Source organism: Lepus europaeus, chromosome 9, assembly GCF_033115175.1.
Source record: "Lepus europaeus isolate LE1 chromosome 9, mLepTim1.pri, whole genome shotgun sequence".
NCBI lineage: Eukaryota > Metazoa > Chordata > Mammalia > Lagomorpha > Leporidae > Lepus > Lepus europaeus.
Window position 1 is genome coordinate 110,183,679 of NC_084835.1, and position 20,054 is coordinate 110,203,732.

The window sequence follows — 20,054 nt, forward strand, 5'->3', positions numbered from 1 at the left end:
TTAATTTTTGACAGGCAGAGTGGACAGTGAGAGAGAGAGACAGAGAGAAAGGTCTTCCTTTTGCCGTTGGTTCACCCTCCAATGGCCGCCGCGGTAGCGCGCTGCAGCCAGTGCACCGCACTGATCCGATGGCAGGAGCCAGGGGCTTATCCTGGTCTCCCATGGGGTGCAGGGCCCAAGGACTTGGGCCATCCTCCACTGCACTCCCTGGCCACAGCAGAGAGCTGGCCTGGAAGAGGGGCAACCGGGACAGGATCGGTGCCCCGACCGGGACTAGAACCCGGTGTGCCAGCGCCGCAAGGCGGAGGATTAGCCTAGTGAGCCGCGGCGCCGGCTGGGAATTATTCAGTTTTTTATTTCAGATTTCTCCCCCAAAGTTCTTAAGAATATGTGCTAATCAAATTAGTTTTCTGACATGTTTCCTGATATATTTGAAAATTTAAATTTCCCTTTATAGCTACTGATACTGCATTCCTCAAATTTTGATATGTGGTATTTTTACAATCATTTAGTTTTAAGGTTTTTTATTTCTTTTTTTTTTTTTTTTGACAGGCAGAGTGGACAGTGAGAGAGAGACAGAGAGAAAGGTCTTCCTTTTTGCCGTTGGTTCACCCTCCAATGACCGCCGCAGTAGCGCGCTGCGGCCAGCGCACCGCGCTGATCCGATGGCAGGAGCCAGGTGCTTCTCCTGGTCTCCCATGGGGTGCAGGGCCCAAGCACTTGGGCCATCCTCCACTGCACTCCCTGGCCACAGCAGAGAGCTGGCCTGGAAGAGGGGCAACCGGGACAGGATCGGTGCCCCGACCGGGACTAGAACCTGGTGTGCCGGCGCCACAAGGCGGAGGATTAGCCTAGTGAGCCGCGGCGCCGGCGGTTTTTTATTTCTTTTTTAATCTCTGAGTTGTTTAGTAGTATGTAGTTGAAAATTGTGTTATTTGAAGTCTGTTGTTAATATTCTAAGAATACATAGATTTTTAAAAACTGATTTCTAATTTAACATTATTTTGGTGCAAGAGCATGTTTTTTGTGATAATGATCTTTTTAAAATCTTTTCATGCTTTCTTTGTGACTCAGCTTGTGATCATCTTTGTAAATGAGACATAGGAGTTTGTGTAATACAGTGCCACCTTATTGAGTAGATTTTCCTCCTTGTAAAAAATTTGCTGGCAGTGGAAGTTAGAATTTTCTGTGTTACTGCATCAGTAGGACTTGAAAGTTCTCACGGTAGGGTTTTATTTCAGGTTATTCTCAGTTTCATGTTAAATTTTTAAAAACATTTAGCATGCTTGAAAGACTTCTTTTTACTATTATTATTTATTTATTTGAAAGGCAGAGTTTACTGAGAGAGAGGAGGAGAGACAGATCTATCTTCTGGTTCACTCACCCCAGCAATGGCCAGGTCTGGACTTGGCTGAAGCCAGGAGTTTCTTCCTAGTCTCCCATGTGGTTTCAGGGGCCCAAGGACTTGGACCATCTTCAGCTGCTTTCCCAAGCACTTTAGCAGGGAGCTGAATCAGAAGTAGAGCAGCTAGGCCGGCGCCGTGGTTCCTGAGGTTAATCCTCCGCCTGCAGCGCCGGCATCCCGGGTTCTAGTCCCGGTCAGGGTGCCAGATTCTGTCCCGGTTGCTCCTCTTCCAGGCCAGCTCTCTGCTGTGACCCAGGAGTACAGTGGAGGATGGCCCAGATCCTTGCCCCCCCGCCCTCCCCCCCCAAAAAAAAAAGTAGAGCAGCTAGAACTCAAACGGGCACCCATAAGGAATGTCTGCACAGCAGACCACAGCTTAACCCACTGCACCATAGCGCCAGTCCCAAAAGGCCTCTTTTAAAGAAAACTGTAGTGCAGAATAATACAAAAGTTCCTTAAGTAAAAGTTCTTAAGTAAAAAATCTTCCTAAGAGGAAGTAAATACCCAGCATCCTATTATGAGGGCATAGAGGGAGTAAGAAAAGGAGTCTGTGCTGATTTTAAAACAGGAACAAGAGAATTTCACTCTGGAGGGGAAATCTGATGAAGATGAAACTGCCCTTTTTTGGCTTCCTTGTAATGAAAACTGGTTGGTCAATACAAGGAACTTAGTTATTTTAAGTAATCGGAGGAACATATGTAGGGAAAGATGCAAATCTCTGTTGGCTCATTGATTCAAGGTGAAGTTGGTGAAACGTGTCAGAGATTCTGCTCTTACTTGTTTTTGCCTCTCTGCTTGTTTTTATAGGTAGAAGAAGTGAAAAAGCACCAGCACTGTTTAGCATTTAGCTCCTCTGGACCCCAAAGCCAGACTTACTACATTTGCTTTGATACTTTCACAGAGTATTTAAGGTGGCTGCGACAAGTCTCCAAGGTAAGCAAGCATTTACCCAGGAATCAGTTCAGTTGAGTGCTGGCTGTGGAATTTTCTGTCTGCTTTACTCAGGTCCAAAATAGAGTTACACACAGATTTTTTTTTCTTTTACAGAAACGATCCATGGCTAGCAATTTTTAGTTTTTTAAAAGCTAAAAGTAGCTTTTTAAATATTGGTTTTTATTTGCCAGGTTTTGTTTCTACTTTATTCGGTGGATAGATTATTATTACTATTTTAATGTTATAGATACAAATGAGGAATTGAGAATATTTAAGGGACTAGCCCAAGGTAGGATAACTACAAAACCACAGAATACCCAGAGAATTGCTGCAAATTTCCCCTCTTCTTCTTACTTTAAACAGTCTAATCTTTGCAGATGGAAGAACGTGTCCCCCTCTTTTTGTGTCTATAAATGAAATGAAAAAAAAATTATGCCATCTCTTCACTTTTATTCTCTGATTGACCATTTTAGATTCCCTTGATTAAATAAAATCACCATGTTCATGAAGTGATACATCTTTGTGTCTGTAATGGGGACCAGAATAGCACAATAAATATAACAAATAACTAAAAAAGCTGATACTTCAACTACTGAGGGAGACGCTGCTTTTTACATTTCATTTGTAGAATTATGTGTAAACGATAGGGTGGATTACAGTACTTACTGCCCTTGTTTGGGGTGTGTTTTTGAAACAATGAAATCTCAAGCGAGTAGAAACATTACAACAAAATTTGCTTTCCTTTTTTTTTGAATTTATAATCCAATTTGTGATCCAAATTCACTGTAATTCAGATTTCTGTGTGATGTCTTGATTTGTCCAGTGTGTAAGTAATAGAAAAATATTGTGAAAAACAGTTACCAAAATATTAAAGAATGATGTACAAAATGTCTTCTTGAAGTACTGGCTACATTTGAATGATCAAGTCAGTGATGTAATATCACTGTGGAGTGTTCTCTTCTGGAGGCGACAAGCAGTTATTTATTTATTTATTTTTGGGTAGGACTTCAGAGTTATTTATTTATTCTTGGGTAGGACTTAGAAGGTTTCCCCAACCTGATAACCAAATGGTCGTTCTGTATGTATGGGGCAGCCACCCTACGGAGAGCAAGGGAAGAATCACACTTTTCTTTCAGACTTGCATGTTGAATTTTAAGTGGAGTATGCATTCAAAGCATTAATTGTCTACACACTGCTTTTTTCAGAATAAGATAACAAAATATTATCAAAGTGCAGCAAGTTTCTTTCTGTGCTATATGGAAATACTGATTTTTTAAAAAATAAGCATTTAAAAAATTTTTAAGAAGATTTAGTTTATTTGGCAGAGTTGGTGGGGGCGGAGGGAGATCTTCCATCCACCCCAATAGCCAGGGCTGGGCCAGATTTAAGCCAGGAGCTAGGAGCTTTCTTTGAGTCTCCCATATGGGTGCAGGCACTTGGGCCACCTTCTGCTGCTTTTCCAGGCACATTAGCAGGGAGCTGGAACAGAAGTGGAGTATCTTGGACTTGGAACTAGTGCCCACATGGGATGCTGATGTCGCAGGCAATGGTATTACCCACTACACCACAATGCTGGCCCCCTAAAACAGGCTTTTTATCATTAAATTTTATTAATTATTTTGTAATATGTTTTCTAAAGTTTATTTGAAAACCAGAGTGACTGAGAGATTGAAATTGAGGTCTTTCATCTTTCATCAGCTGGTTTACCCTTCAAATGCCCACAACTTGATCTGGGCTAGAGTGAAGCCAGGAGCCAGGAACTCCGTCCATGTCTTCCCCAGGGATTGCAAGAAACCCAAGAGTTTAAGCCATCCTCTACTGCCTCCCAGGATGTGTATTACCAGGGAGTTTGATCAGAAGTGGAGGCTGGGACTTGGGTCCAGACACTCCAATATGGGATGTTCCTGTCAGTTCCAAGCAGTGACTTAACAAGTTAAGCAGTGACTTAACTTGCTGATCCACAACACCCTCCCCCCACCAGAATAATTTTATATTTGCAGAAAAGTTGCAGAGTTCATATATACTCCTCATTCAATTTACTGTACGTATTACCATGAAGTATTTGTCAAAGCTAAGAAGCCAGCATTAGTACATTATGCTCAACTAACCTCCAGGTTTCATTTGTGTTTCACTAGTCTTGCCACAGTCTTGTTTCTCTTCCAGGATCTAATTCCAGGCACCACAATGCATTCAGTTATCACATCTCACTTGTCTCCTCTGGCCTGTGACATTTTTTTCAGTCATTCTGTTTTCCAAGACCTTGATACTTTTGAAGAGCATTGAGAAAATATTTTATAGAATTCTCTGTTTGGAGGTGTTTTGATCTTTTAGGTCTAATGCAGTGTGCTGCACTTTAGTCCAGTGTCAGCTGCTTTACATTCTTTTTGCAACAAATTAGAAGTCTAAATTTTTAATCTAATGTGAATAAAGATATAGTTAATATCATCTTACATATCATCTTATCATAGCAGATTCTTTTAAAAAATTTATCTTTTATTATGTTTAAATTATTTATTAATAAATAACATCCATTATTATGTTTAAATGTGGATTTATTTTAATAAGAATCTGAAAGAAAAAAAACAGGAAGGATTATCTGAATTTTTTTATTTCTAATGACCATTCATCCTTGTTTGTTCTTGTGAGAGTAGAAAGACAAAAGGAGCCAAATACCTGGTATTTTTAAATTAATATGAGTTAGATAAGTAATTTGAAAAGAAATTTTGTTTTTTTCAATTTATGCATCTAGAATTAGCAATAGGGAAGTGTTCATCCTTGTTCTAATTTGTTTCATTTGATTTTTTGAGAAAATTTATAGAAGTTTATTAATTAAATGTGTTCTACCAAGGTAGGCTCTTTTGTACTTACTATGTTTTAAAATTAATAGCTTAATCTTAGCATTTACTATTGCTTGCCAAATTAGTACCCAAGGAGTCTGTTTAGAGCTTGTATTTTTGGGCGTGTGTTAGTAGCGGTGCATCGTATGAGGGCACTCCTTTGGGAGGATTATGATATTGACTCTAGAGTCATTGCTAAAATACTAATGCATGTGTGGCCAGTTTTAACAGCTCAGTAATCATCCTAATATGCTGTGTGCACAGGACTCTATGTCCTCAGTTAGGGTCCGTGTATCCCATGTCTTTAAAGTGGTTGGAGGAGCAGTGATGTCTTAAGGCTGAGAGCGGTAGCTGAGGGAAGGAGCAGGGATTGTAGAAGAGCTCCTATCTGTTACATGGGTAACATTCTGGAAATGCAAACCTGGCTGTCATCTTTGTGGCCCACTTTTTAGACAAGTTGACTGATCCTCTGAATTCTTTTCAACGTTAGTCTTTCATGTGTGTCTATAGCATGAATCTCATTCTTAATTTAGAAGTCTTAGTCACTTCTGTGACACTGTATTATCCCAATTTACAGTCTGTTTATTTCACACAAGATTAGAAGTGGATTCTGATCACTAAGTTAGTATTGTGTGTCTTTTAGCATCTTATTATGGAAATGTCAGATAGTCTAAGTAGAGATAATAGTATTATAACACCCACATGCCTGTGACCCAGCTTCCACAATGGTCAACTCAAGACTGGTCTGCACACTCCTCCTCTCTCCTATTATACAACAAACCTCAGACATCTGTTATTTTACGCACAAATACTTGTGGGTATATGTATATGTATCTCAAGGTGAGAACTCTTTTTACAGATATAACCACAGTACCATTATCTATGTATTTTTTAAAAGAATGAACATATCAGGTAACTATTAATTTTACACATCTTCTGTTCAGATTACAAAGATTAGACTGTTGATTCAGGGCATCAGTTTTGTGGCATAACAGATCAAGCTGTTGCCTACAGCACCAGCATCCCACATGGGTGCTAGTTTGAGACCCAGGTACTCTGCTTCTGATCCAGCTCCCTGCTAACATGGTTGGGAAAGCAGTGGAAGATGGCCCAAGTCCTTGGGCCCCTGCACCCAAGTAGGAGACACGGATGAAGCTCCTAGCTCCTGGCTTTGGCCTGGCCCAGCCCTGGCCGTTGCAGCCATTTGGGGAATGAACCAGTGGATAGAAGATCTGACTCACTCTTTTTTCCTTCTCTGTCTCCATAACTCTGCCTTATAAAATAAATCTTAAAGGAAAACAGAATATTGATTCAGGTGTCTGTCTGCTGAAAAAATGTTCTGAAACATGTGATCCCAGAGAGTATATGCTCTTAACTTTTTGTCAGATGGGTTGAACACTCTTCAGTATTGACTGGCTAAATGAAGTTGAAAATAATTTCCTTCTGGATACATTCCAAAGTCCAGTATTTTGAATGTGGATAATAAAGGGAGTGAATTAAAAGTGATAGACTCTTGTAGTTAGGAATGCGGGTGGAATCTATCTCATCTGAAATACTTGAGAAGTGTTTTAGATTTTGGATTTTGGAACATTTTCATATACGTAATGCAGTAGCTTGAGGATGGGACCTAAGTCTAACCTGAAATTTATTTATATTTCAGATTCATTTTACACACGTGCTATAAAGGTGCTTTTATACAATATTTTTTGTTATACTTTCATTTTGACTGCAGCCTGTCATATGAGGTCAGGTGTGAAATTTTCTGCCTTTGACTTCATATTGTAACTCCAAAAGTTTTGCATTGGCAAGTACCTCAGAGTTTGGATTTCCAGATTAGGGATGTTAAACCTATGTTACATCTAGTAATAGGCACTCCCCACCACCCCAAGCCTTGAGATCCACTCAGTTCTCTTCTGTAGGGGAAAGCACCTCCAACCAGTTTGGTTGGTTATAACTTGGTGATGAGCCCAGAGTTACAAAATCAGACCTCCTAGGGGATATTTTAATCATCTGTGTGTCTCTCTGAGTTGATCAGTAGTCGACTTGCTGGTGGTTGTAGGTGCCTTCACATTTGGCCCTCTCAGTGTTAACCACCATATTTTAATTCCATGTCTTTGGCACAGGCGGGAAAATGTCACTATAGTCAAAGGTCAGGACTGTATTTCACACTGATTAAAGATCACATGAGATAATTAGTAAACATCACCTTTTAAATAAGAATAAGATAACATGGAAAACCGTTGAACTTTTGGTTTCTTACATTTAAAAATAGTGTTTTCCTGTTCAGCTTTTATTCAAATATTATTTTAGTAACCACTTGAGTCAGATCATTCTAGTGCAATAGTATTGAGGTACATCAGTGTCACTATATGTGATTGCAAGAAGCCCTTTCATGTAAATTGGTCATCTTTTTTTTTTTTTATTTTGACAGGCAGAGTTAGACAGTGAGAGCGAGAGACAGAGAGAAAGGTCTTCCTTTTTCAGTTGGTTCACCCCCCAAGTGGCCGCTACAGCCGGTGTGTTGTGGCCGGCGCGCTGCACCTATCTGAAGCCAGGAGCCAGGTGCTTCCTCCTGGTCTCCCATGTGGTTGCAGGGCCCAAGCACTTGGGCCATCCTCCACTGCCTTCCTAGGCCACAGCAGAGAGCTGGCCTGGAAGAGGAGCAACTGGGACAGAATCCGGCACCCCAACTGGGACTAGAACCCAGAGTGCCAGCGCCGCAGGCAGAGGATTAGCCTAGTGAGCCGCAGCGCCGGCCAAATTGGTCATCTTTTATGCATATTTTGTTTAATTTCAGGTGTAGCTTAGGGAATGTGCTGCTTTTTGTCAGCATTGTCTTTTGAGTGACTGTGTTGCAGTGTCTTTGCAATACTGTTCTATTGAGAAGTCCCAGGCTTTTCTGTAACCTCCCCATTCACATTTTATACCGATTCTTCAAATAAAGAATCCAGGGCCCTTTGATCAAGGACCGTCTAGCAAGCCGTAGTAGCTTCTGATGTGGAACTAAGAGCATGAGTGACATGGATTTTCACTTATTATAAGTTTGCTCTTGTCGTGATCAGAGCAAGGAAAGTTTGGAGATTTGGTGTTTTAAGGTATTTGGGCATGGGAGGGCTTCAAGAAAGTAAGGAGCCTGCTGACTCTTGAAGGAGCATACCATGAAAACAGGAACGTTCCTTTCAAGGAGGAGTCTAGTATGTGCAGAAGTACAGCTATGATTAAAGTAAAAATAGTAGAGTGGTTTCTTTATACGTAAGCTTCAGCTATGCCTATCTTATTTCTCTTATTTCCATATACTAATCCCTTCTGTTTTTCCTGTAGTGACTATTGTTTCTGAAATCTGAGTAACTGCAGTTATGTGTTACTTAACAACGAAGACACATTCTGAGAGCCTGGTCATTAGGCAATTTTGTCAGTGTGTGAACATTGCAGACTGTAACTACACAAATTGAGACAGCAATGGTGTCATTAAGAGTTGGAATCTTAGGTGGCCTTCATCCTATATTCAGTCCATTGCCAACTAAAACTTTGTTATATAATCAAAATTTATACAAATAACAGATACCTAGTTTTCTTATGTTTCATAGCAAAAAATCATGCTTTTTTGAAACAATACCTATTTGTATATTAAGGCTGTTATCTTTTAAAACGATGCTTTTCTTTATTTGAGAGATAAGGGGAGAGAGAGGGAGGGAGGGAGGGAGGGAGGAGAGGGTGAGGGAAGTAGAGAGAGTAAGCGGAATAGGGTATCCATCTGCTAGTTTACTTCCAAAAACCCAAAATGCCCCTGAGGCTAGGTTAGTCTGAAGACTGGAACCAAGAACCCAGTCCAGGTCTCCCAAGTGGGTGGAGGGACTCAACTACTTGGGCCATCATCTGCTGCCTCCCACGGTGCACATTAGCAGGGAGCTGGAATGAGGAGCCAGAGGTAGGATTCCAACCCAGGCACTCCAGTAAGAGAAATTGAGTTCCCCAACTCCATGTCTTAAATCTATGCCAATTTCTTGCCACTGGGCTCTCCTCGTGTTCCTCCCTCTTCTTTCCTCCTGTCTTCTCATCCCTTGCCCCTTTCTTCTTCCAGCTGTGTTATAGTCAGCAGAACACTTGCTGCCCCTGCTCAACAGGGAGATGGGAGCAAGAGAGGAAAGAGAAGACAGTTACTGTTCTCTGTTTGCGCCAGGGGATTGTTCTAGGGTCCCTGGGGTTGTTAGGACCTCAGCAAATAGAAATGTATTCCTCATGTCCTGATGGGACTCTGGAAACATTTTCCTGTGGAATCATTAAAAAAGGTTGATTGGGGCCAGCATTCACAGCAGATAAAGCTGCAGCCTGTGACGCCAGCATCCCATATGTGTGCTGGTTTGAGACCCAGATGCTCTACTTTCGATTCAGCTCCTTGCTAATGTGCCTGGGAAAGCAGCAGAAGATGGCCAAAGGACGTGGGCCCTTGCACACCCACATGAGAGACTCAGAGGAAGCTTCTGGCTTTTGACTTCAAAATGGCCCATCCCTGCTAGTTGTGGCTGTTTGGGGAGTGAACTAGTGGGTAGAAGATCTTTCTCTTTCTCTGCCTAACCCTTTCTCTCTCTCTAACTCTGCCTTTCAAATAAATAAATAATCTTTAAAAAAATTAAAAAGTAAAAAAGGTTGATTAGGGTTTGTGCTTCTCTTATTAGTACTTTCAAATATGTGTGGATTCTGTCAATATAATGTTATATTTAATAAAATGCATGCTAGATCTTAAGTGAGGAACTTTAAACTATGTTTGAAAATTAGACAACTTGGCTGGCACTGTGGCTCACTTGGCTAATCCTCTGCCTGCTGCACCGGCACCCCGGGTTCTACTCCCGTTTGGGGTGCCAGATTCTGTCCCAGTTGCTCCTCTTCCAGTCTAGCTCTCTGCTGTGGCCCAGGAAAGCAGTGGAGGATGGCCCAAGTGCTTGGGCCCTGTTATAGTTCTATAAATAATTGCCTAACAATTATTTGGAATTTTCTTTGAAGACATTGTGTAGTTTAACCTTGAGTTTAACCTCATCATCTTAGGTTGAGAGACTTAGAATTTAAGATTTGACAAAGGCCTTTATGGACTCCCAACTGAATCCCCCAGATGTCTAATGTTTCAGACACCTGTGGTGTTTGAAGAGACAGTTATTCCTTATAAATGAACTAAGTCTTTATTCCTGTAGCTTTGACTTATTGGCCCTAGTTTTTGCTGTCTGGTATCGCACAAGATAGTTCTCCCTCCTCTATCTGATAACCTCAAAATGCTGAGGGTTACCACGATGGCTGTGCCCTTGCACCATCCTGTCCCCTCCATTGCACTTGGTTTTCAGAAGAAGCATCTCTGTTGAGTCCAACAGTTCCCTCTGTCTCTTGGCTCTGAGGTCCCCCTATCTAACAGCCTCTCTTCTGGGTATACTCTGGTTTCTTGACATCCTTGCAGAAATGATGTACTAGGCACAGAGTGTATGAGCATTATTTCTCCTGCCTTTGATATTATATCCAAAGTGAATTAGTGTTCAGCACCTCCTCTAACTTGTTGATTTATTTTAATAATAATAATGCTATTCACCTGGCTGAATTGCTGCTCAGAGATAACACCAACTGGGGTCCCCTCTGGAGCCCTTCGTTGCCCTGTGAGGGGAATGCTGATGACAGTTCTGGAGCCGGGGCTTTACAACAGAAGGTAGCGGCTCTTGGGAGGTATTGTCACTTCCATTTTGCAGGTGATGGAACTGAGGTACAAAGTGTTCAAGCACTGCTTCGTACACGTTCTGCTGCCTTGCCCTTGTTATTTAATTGTATTGTAGTAGTGCTTTATAGTGACCTGAAGGGTCTAAAAACGAAGAGTCAAATGACAACAGAATTGCGGAAAAGATCCAAATAAAGTACTTCATTTACAGAGTTGTCAGCAGAATCCAGCCAGGGGAATAGTATAATAAAAGGTGATTTACCAGGTGTCTGTTTCCTGGAGTGAGCGCAGCCACTGCACATTGGTCGCTGATCTTCATGATGACCAAGAGGTAGTTAGGAAATCTGAGATGCCTGCTGAGTTGTCCGAGTCAGATTAAGTCATTTTCGGTGGTGAGGGAGCTATTACCTGATGCATATATGATTAACCACATCTCTGAATTTACTTGTTATATTTTGGAATTAAATTGTTTTACTCTGAAGGTCTAGACCAATCTGTAAAACTTTAGTTCCTGTTACACACTTACCTTGGGAATCTCTAATATTTTAACCCAGCGTTTTACATTTCTCCAATTACTCTACCCATGAGTCTTGAGTTGTAGTTTTATAAAGCACAGAACAGTGGAATAATCGAGGGGAAAATCTGTAACTCTCTGTTAAATATATTGGGCCTTGTATGTTAACTTGGAACTTAAACATTGGTTTATTTTGTGTTTTACACACAAAGCAAGTAGCTTATTATAATAGAACCATTTGGATATGTATTTAAATGTTTAAAAATAGCAAGTTACAAAGTCTTTGCAGTTCACTTCTCAGACCTTTGTGGAATAGACGCCACCTTTTGGGGATTGCTGCTGGTACTTTCAGAAGCATTCTCAGGTAGTAACATTCTAACATGTTGTTTACATGTATTTTGCCAATAAGGAAATGAGGAAGGAACTCTGAGTTTAAATTGCCCTCCACCCATGCTGAGTTCTGTTTTTTTGTTGTTATTGAGAAACAATAGTGTTGATGTGTGTGCTGGGGAGATAACTGTTAGACTGACACTATTCGTGATTTGGGAACGCTAGTGGCACCATCTCCTCTGGCCCTGTACAGTTGCTTCTGGCTCATAAAGAGTGAGGTGCCAGATCGGTGTTTCCAGTTTAGACTATACAGTGACCTTATTGGACAAATACAGCAGAAGTACCTGTGAATGCATGGTTCATTGTCTAAGAGAGGACTTTGTAGCCAATATGGATATGGAGGTCTCTGGGATTTGTGGGTTTTTTTTTTTTTTAACATTTTACATTTTTTAAAATGTATTTGAAAGACAGTGAGACAGAGGCACAGAGAGAGAATCAGAAATCTTCTGTCTGTTGGTTCACTCCCCAAGTGACTGCAGCAGCTGGGGCTGGTCCAGTCTAACCCAGGATCCAGGAACTCAATCTGGATCTCCCATGTGGGTGTCAGGGACCTCATCACCTGCAGCCTTTCATGGTGTGCAGTAGCAGGAAGCTGGAATTGGAAGCAGAGCCAGGACTCAAACCCAGGCACTCCAATAACAGATGTGAATGTCCCAAGTAGCATTTTAATCTCTGTGCCAAATGCCTGCCCCTAGAGATTTGTGTTGTTTGCCTTGTATGTCCACATTGAACCATTGCATACACACTGTTGAACTATAGTTTAGATGTCTTTGTCTTCAGGAATACCAAATACAGTGCATCTTCATGCAAGGTAATTAATGAATGATATATCAGACATTTCACTCAGGTTAGCTTCGTAGCTGTATGGATGCTGACTCCTCATCCCCAGCCTCTCCTCCCTGGCAAAGAGACATAGGGATGCCTTAGAAGATCTCTTAGTGTCTATTTCTCTATTTTGGTTTTTCTAGATCCTTCTTGTGCTTGAACAATGAGCCAGGCATTTTGTTTTGCTTCTTATTCAATGCTCAGTTTTCTCCATACTCTTTAATTTTGACATTCGTTAACTATATTTTAATTGGTACCTTATAGCCCATTATCTTTTAAAGTCATAAATTCCCATCCCTTCCCTCCTAGAATGTTCTTGCCTGCATAGTCTCATCTCTTATTTCTGCCTAGTAATGACAGCCTCTCTGGATTTTCCTCTTGTTTGGTCTCATTGACATTTCATAACCTCCAGTAAGTTAGATTGGCATGTACATTTGCTTATTTTATTCTTTGTATTTTTTCATATCATTTAACCTTTTAAGAGAAAGAAATGATAAGATATTGAAATTCCAGGAGGAATTTACTAAATCCAAAATTGGTAACTTGATATATTCCTGTTAGGACATTATTAATTCATATATCATAATTAATTTTATAAGGCTTTCTGCATCTGTTTAACAGATTTTATAAAATAATAATTATGACCAGATCAGGAGATGAGCTGTCATTATGAAGAGGTTTGGGGTCAAGTTTGTATTGATAAAATTGAAACAAGTAACATTGTTAGATTGCTTAGGTAATAAAATTTAATATGCTCTGCTCAAAATTTATATGCTCCCTTCTCATCCTTCTTAAAGCTTTTTCTTTTTTTGGGCGGGGTGGGTGAGAATTAAAACTAGGTCATCTGAGGTTAAAAATTGTTTATGGAGGCCCAGTAACTCCCCAGAGACTGTCCCTGTAGTCAGGGGCATAATTTCCCAAGCCACTGAAGCCTGGGCCAGAGCAATTAATGACTCATAAGGCCACTTCACAGCAGTCTTGCTTTACACAAGTAGAATTATTTGTGCTATTTCAGCTGCTTTGACCTAGCCTTTCAGAGTCATTTTGCTTAATTTTGAGCATACTAGGCATATAATAAAGATAAATACAACTTTATTAAAGTATAGAAGAGACCCAGAAAGATCACATGAATGTTACTGTGAACTTTCTGTTGCCTATGAAAAGTGATTATCCACTAAGTATGCCATCAATAATGATATGATGCAGAGTTAAGTCCTATTGCAAGGGAGGATGATAAATTTGAAAGGATAGTGGAGATTGTTAGGGTTAGGAAAACATTGGTTTAGAAACACAACTCAACTAGACCCAGAAGAAAAGCAATTTTTAGATAAGTGCCTAAGGAGAGGCAAAGAAATTACTTTTAGGAAAGTATCAAGCTGAAGAGCATGGTAGAAAAATGTGTGAAAGACCATTAAGTAATCTAAAAATTTTGTTGTTCATCATTTGTATTTTTACTTTGTAGTGTTCTTTGGACATACTTTGAGGGCCAGATGAACTTTACCCCTATATATGCATGTATGTCATTTGGAAAAGAAGATGTTGAGCAGGACATGGGGATTCATGTCTGCATTAATGTTTCTCCCAGAGAATATAGGTGGGAAGAGTCCCATTTAATTTACCAACTATAAATTATCAGCCTTAAAAAATTTATTGTTAATACAGACTAGAAACTGACTTCCTAATCTACAGTTATCTCACACTGATTTAAAACTTGAACCCATTTGTATGTAGCTCATTGGTAGTCTGCATTTGCCTACACTCATCTGTGTAACTGTTCAAGGCAAGAGTACTAGCCTATACATTGAAGTCTCTATTTTGTTTTATAGATTTGTATTTTTAGAAAAAGATTTATTTACTTGAAAGGCAGAGTGGCAGAGAATGCTGGTTCACTCCCTTAATAACCACAGCAGCCAAAGCTGGGCCAGGCCAAAGCCAGGAGACAACAACCCCATCCTGGTCTCCTACATGGGTGACAGAGGCCTGAGTACTTGGGACAGTGCCTTCCAAGCTCATGAATTGGGATCTGGATTGGAAGCAGGGCAGCCTGGACTGGAACTGGAACTCTGATGTGGGATCCTAGTACCATATGTGGCAGCTTAATTCACTGCACCATAATGTCTTTCCCAAGATTATATTTCTTGTACCTGTGGATGTTGGTCTAGGGAAACAGGGTCTGCAGAGCCTCCCCTGATTTTTTTTTTTTTAAATGAGAAAAGTATTATTAGAGCAACTTGGTAACTTTATTGGGGCTGGTGTTATTTAGTCATCTTTAGCGTTGAGGAAACAGAGGGACTGATACGAGGAAGTGACTTGTCAAAGCCACCTAGTAGTCAGTAATAGAACTGTTCCCACACACCTTGTACATTGTGAAGCCTATCTTCCTCATCCTGTCAAGTTGCTTGAGTGTCAACTTTGTGTCTTCTACTGTCTTGATGTTTGTAGGTGTTAACAGAAGTACAATAGTTTTTGCAAAAGTGCTTTTTTATACTCTGTGAGAGCTTTTAGCAGTCATATTCTGTAACAAATATTTGAGGAAATTTGTGCATATACCTATTTCTTTCACTTTGTTTCTAGGTTTCTGTGATCTTGTATACTTTTCCTGTACTTTTTTCTTTAAAACTTATTTATTTATTTATTTATTTGAGAGGCAGATTGAGAGAGAGAGAGAGAGAGAGAGAGAGAGAGAAAATCTTCTATTCACTGGTTCGTTTTACAAATGGCCGCTGTTGAGGCCAGGCCAAAGCCAGAAGCCAGGAACTCCATCCTGATCTCCCACGTGGGTGACAGGGAAACAAGTACTTGAGCCATCCCCTACCACCTTCTAAGGCACATGAGCTGGAGGCTGGATCAGAAGAAGAGTAGCTGGGACTCGATGCTAGCCTCCCAATAGGCTTAACACAGTGTGCCACAATGCTGGTTCCCTGTAAACTTTTTTTTTTTTTTAATATTTATTTTATTTGAAAGGCAGAGTTTACAGAGAGAGAAAGAGAGATCTTCCTTCCACTGGTTCACTCCCCAAATGGCTACAATGGCAGAGGCTGGGCCAGGCCAAAGCCAGGAACCAGGAACTTCATCCAGATCTCTCACGTGGTTGAAAGGGCCCAAATACTTGGGCCATCCTTTGCTGCTTTCCCAGGTGCATTAGCAAGGAGCTAATAAGAAGTGGAGCATCTGGGACTATAACCAGCACCCATACAGAATGCCAGCATTACAAGTGTTGGCTTAACCCATTACGCCACAATGCCGCCCCCTCCTGTAAGTGACAGAGAGGAAGAGACAGACATCTTCTATTTGCTGGTCTGCTCTCCAAATGCCTGTAAAAGCTGGGGCTGAGCCAGTCAACCAGGATCCAGGAACTCCATCCTTGTCTGTGGGAAAGGGACCCAACCGCTTGAGTTATTTGCTGTTTCCCAGGGCTCACACTGATAGAAATGTGGATCAGAAGGGGGGGGGGGCGCGGCGGCACTGTGGCTCACTTGGTTAATCCTCCGTCTGCGGCGCTGGGATCCCATATGGGCGCTGGGTTCTAGTCCTGGTTGCTCCTTTTCCAGTCCAGCTCTCTGCTGTGGCCCGGGAGTGCAGTGGAGGATGGGCCCAGATCCTTGGGCCCCTGCACCCTCATGGGAGACCAGGAAGAAACACCTGGCTTCTGGCTTCGGATCAGCATAGCTCTGGCCGTGGCGGCCATTTGGGGAGTAAAGCAACAGAGGGAGGACCTTTCTCTCTGTCTCTTCTCTCTCACTGTCTGTAACTCTACCTGTCAAATAAATAAAAAGGAAAAAAAAAAAAAAAGAAGAAGAAGAAGTAGAGGAGTACTTGATCCACGTACTTCAATATGGGTTCTGGGCATCCCAAGTGGTGGCTAAACCCATTATACCACTATACCCCTACTCCTTCCTGTAAACTTTAAATATTTTATTAGGTGCTCATTTGGTGCTCACCCAGTTGGACAACCTCTTCGAGACTGGAGAGAGCAGAACTTGTGACGTTAAGGAATGATAACCCCAAAGGGCTGTGCCTCTTTTCTGAAATCTGTATTTGGCCAACAGATGGTCTTTGCTTCTCTTGAGGAAGATACCCCTCCCCCGGGCTGTCACTGCCTTGTCCCATTCCTAAAGCGTAGCTTTTCTCAGGAACATCATCTAGTTTTCTTTGCTCTGGTTATATTATTTTATCTTGGGAGTTAAGGGAACCTCCTTTCAAATAAGATCTGAACTGTGTTCAGGCTCCAGACCTATAAGCATGGAGTTAATGCTGTAGACTTCATTCAAACTCTGTTCTTGTTGCTTTAAGCATTTGACCTTGGATACACTCATTGATTAACCTTTATCTTTGAAGTGGGGGTAAGCCCTTACTTTACTGAGTTGTTACAATGAAAATAAATATCACATCTTGTGCTCTTGAAAGAGTTATCATCACAAGGAGAGCACAGTAAGCTCCATGAGGGGACGGATCTTTCTGTTTTGTTCAGGTAACCCATGCTTAGCACTTTGTACAACCCTCAGAACGTTTTGCTGAGTGAAGGGCCCCTGGACTGTTTCTTGTGGAAATTGCATTGAGGAAGACAAATTATATGCCAACTGAAGCATCACACTAAATACTCCCTTTGGACAACTTAGAGAAAATGATTAAACGTCAAGTTGTGTTTTCTTCCTTTCCTCATTATGAACCACAAGCTGTTCCTGCTGGAAACAAGGAGGAGGAAACCACATTAACAAGGCTAAGAGCAGTGTTGAGAAAGCCGGGTAGACCTGGTAACATTGATAGTGCGAACATAAATTCAGCATTTCATGATGACCACAGGGCTGCCAGGGTGGCCATAAGAGCTACCACTAGCTGCACTCCTGCCCAGTCCCCTGCCCTGGCAACCGAACAGGAGATGTAAGTGCTTCCACCAAGACCAACCTGGGCATGTCAGGACCCCACCACAAAGAAGAAAGCACTCTGGTTAGAAGGGGTTTTTGATTTTCAAAAGCTATCCAAAGAAACTGACCCACTTACAAAACAACTATCAAAAACTGTGATCCTTCTCAAAACAAAGACACATAAATATTAATAAGAAAACTATTTGTTTATCCCTCATAATAAGTAGCCTTTATTTTTCTAGCTTCCCTCCCCCAAGTACTAAGAACAATGATAATAGTTTGGGTAGTACTGATATGGCTAGGCAGGTAGCTAGTGACCTATAAGAGCTAAGGGCTACGAGCAATCACAATGCATGCACTGACAAAACCCCATCATCTTCATACTCGTTCACAACGGCTGAAGGCTCAGCCACCCAGTCGTTGTCAAGCAGCTCAGCTCACTTTCCATCATGCACCTAGACGCCACGGTACCCTCGTGAAGATCACCACCTGTGCTACAGCCCCACCACTCTGCCGCCTCTGAATATTCAGTCAGGCACCCTGCCCCCCAACATATGAGTGGGGTCACATTTACATAGTGGTGAAAATTCAAGAAAAGATGAATTGCTAAAATACAAACTCAGATTTCCTCCTAAGATCTTTGGAGACAGCTCTGCCCAGCCATTTTCACCCTAGGATTCCTTACCTTGTGTATACTGTAACTTCTACCCTCAAATGCACCATTAGCAAACTGTATTTTATGCAGATTTACTTCTGAATACCTTTTTGGCAAAGAGTTGGATTCCAGTGGTTATAAAATGTGAATCATTCTATTTAGCATTAACATTAGTTGTAATAATATTAATGGTAATAATGACAGTTAACATTTACTAAAGCTTTGCACAATGGCGGTATCATAGCCAATGAGGTTTATCTGAGGCACGATTATTGCTAATTGAAAACATTTACTGAATGCTTTCTATATACCAGGCATGAAATCGGTACCCTCTTTATGCCTGTTACACATATGAGAAAAATGGAGCTTGGTTGTGATGCTAGGAAGTGAATGTGCATGCTCTGAGCCCAGAGCCACTCTCCTAAGAACTGTGTCCTGCTGCCCTCTGTAATTAGGGAAAAGAGGCCGGCGTCATGGCTTAACAGGCTAATCCTCCGCCTTGCGGCGCCGGCACACCGGGTTCTAGTCCCAGTTGGGGCGCTGGATTCTATCCCGGTTGCCCCTCTTCCAGGCCAGCTCTCTGCTATGGCCCGGGAAGGCAGAGGAGGATGGCCCAAGTGCTTGGGCCCTGCACCTGCATGGGAGACCAGGAGGAAGTTCCTGGCTCCTGGCTTCGGATCAATGCAGTGCCAGCCGTAGCGGCCATTGGAGGGTGAACCAACGGCAAAAAGGAAGACCTTTCTCTCTGTCTCTCTCTCTCACTATCCACTCTGCCTGTCAAAAGAAAAAAAAAAAAAAGAAACCTGGGGTTATTGAAAAGACCATCAAGTTAACCACAGATAAGGAGTGATGTTTCTATGGTAAAGATAAAGGAGAATCCCTGTATTCCCCTGGTCTCTGTGAGGAGAGAAGGGGGCACGATGTGAGGAAGTCAAGCTGAAGCAGTGTGCTTTGGCATCAGCTGGCACTATATCACAGTGGTACTAGAGAGAACATTTGGGAAATGCAGGCTACCCAGCACATTTTCTGTCTCCACTGTGCCTGTTGATCTGTGGCCATGGGAGCCTGGCTGTGGTGGGAATCATTAAACTAGAAAGGCATTGTACATCTGGATAAACATTTAGATGTAAGTTTTACTTAGAATACCTGAGTGAAGCAAAGCTCAAATTTGTTAGCATCTAACTGACACTTTGTGGAGAGACAACCTGGGAACTTTATAGCAGGATTGCAATGGAATCTGATTATACCATACTGATTTTATTGTTAAAGATGGGGACAAGTCCATTGGTAATACTTTTCTTTATTTGTGCTGTTCTAAGCACATACAGGGGCTTTCATAGGTTCAGTTTGGAACTTCGCATCTGTCTCTCAGTGCTATAGTAACTCTAAAGTCTTATATTATTAAAATTTAAATTCTCTTACCATGAATATTTTCAGGAATAAAATTTATACATTGAAGACCCCTGTCATCACAAGCCTAGTAGGATGGCCTGTGCTCTTGAGAATCTGCTTCCTCTGTGAGGTCCCGAATCACCCTCTAGCAGAACACTGTTTTCTGCTTTTATCGTGCTTGGCTCCTCTGTGTACTTGGTGAACACCCTTTTGATTTATATTGAAGCCAGCAGTGCTTATCTGCATACTGTGTCTGTTCTCCGCATTGGAGTTGTCTTATTTCTATCTATAGAAAGTAGTTATAGGCTAAGTGGATGATATTAAGAAGGAATTGTATTTTTATCCCCCTCTAGGTTGCATCCCAGCGCATTAGCTCCGTGGACCTTTCGTGCTGTAGCCTGGAACACTTGCCTGTCAACCTCTTCTACAGCCAAGACCTCACTCATCTCAATTTAAAACAAAATTTCCTAAGGCAAAATTCCAGCCTCTCATCTCCCAGGGGACTCAATGAACTACAAAGGTGAGCCTGCAGAATGGGTGGGTCAT

At 41.6% G+C, this 20,054-nt stretch overlaps 1 protein-coding gene and 1 pseudogene across 1 annotated transcript in view; both read left to right on the forward strand.

Moving 5' to 3' along the window:
• PHLPP1 (PH domain and leucine rich repeat protein phosphatase 1) overlaps positions 1-20,054 on the forward strand; it is a 237,815-nt gene that overhangs the window by 115,002 nt on the left and 102,759 nt on the right. Inside the window, exons 3-4 of the mRNA XM_062201773.1 lie at positions 2,213-2,338; positions 19,862-20,028. Of these exons, the coding sequence (XP_062057757.1) occupies positions 2,213-2,338; positions 19,862-20,028 (293 nt within the window). The remainder of the gene's footprint in view (positions 1-2,212; positions 2,339-19,861; positions 20,029-20,054) is intronic.
• LOC133767410 (U4 spliceosomal RNA) lies at positions 18,335-18,499 on the forward strand (annotated as a pseudogene).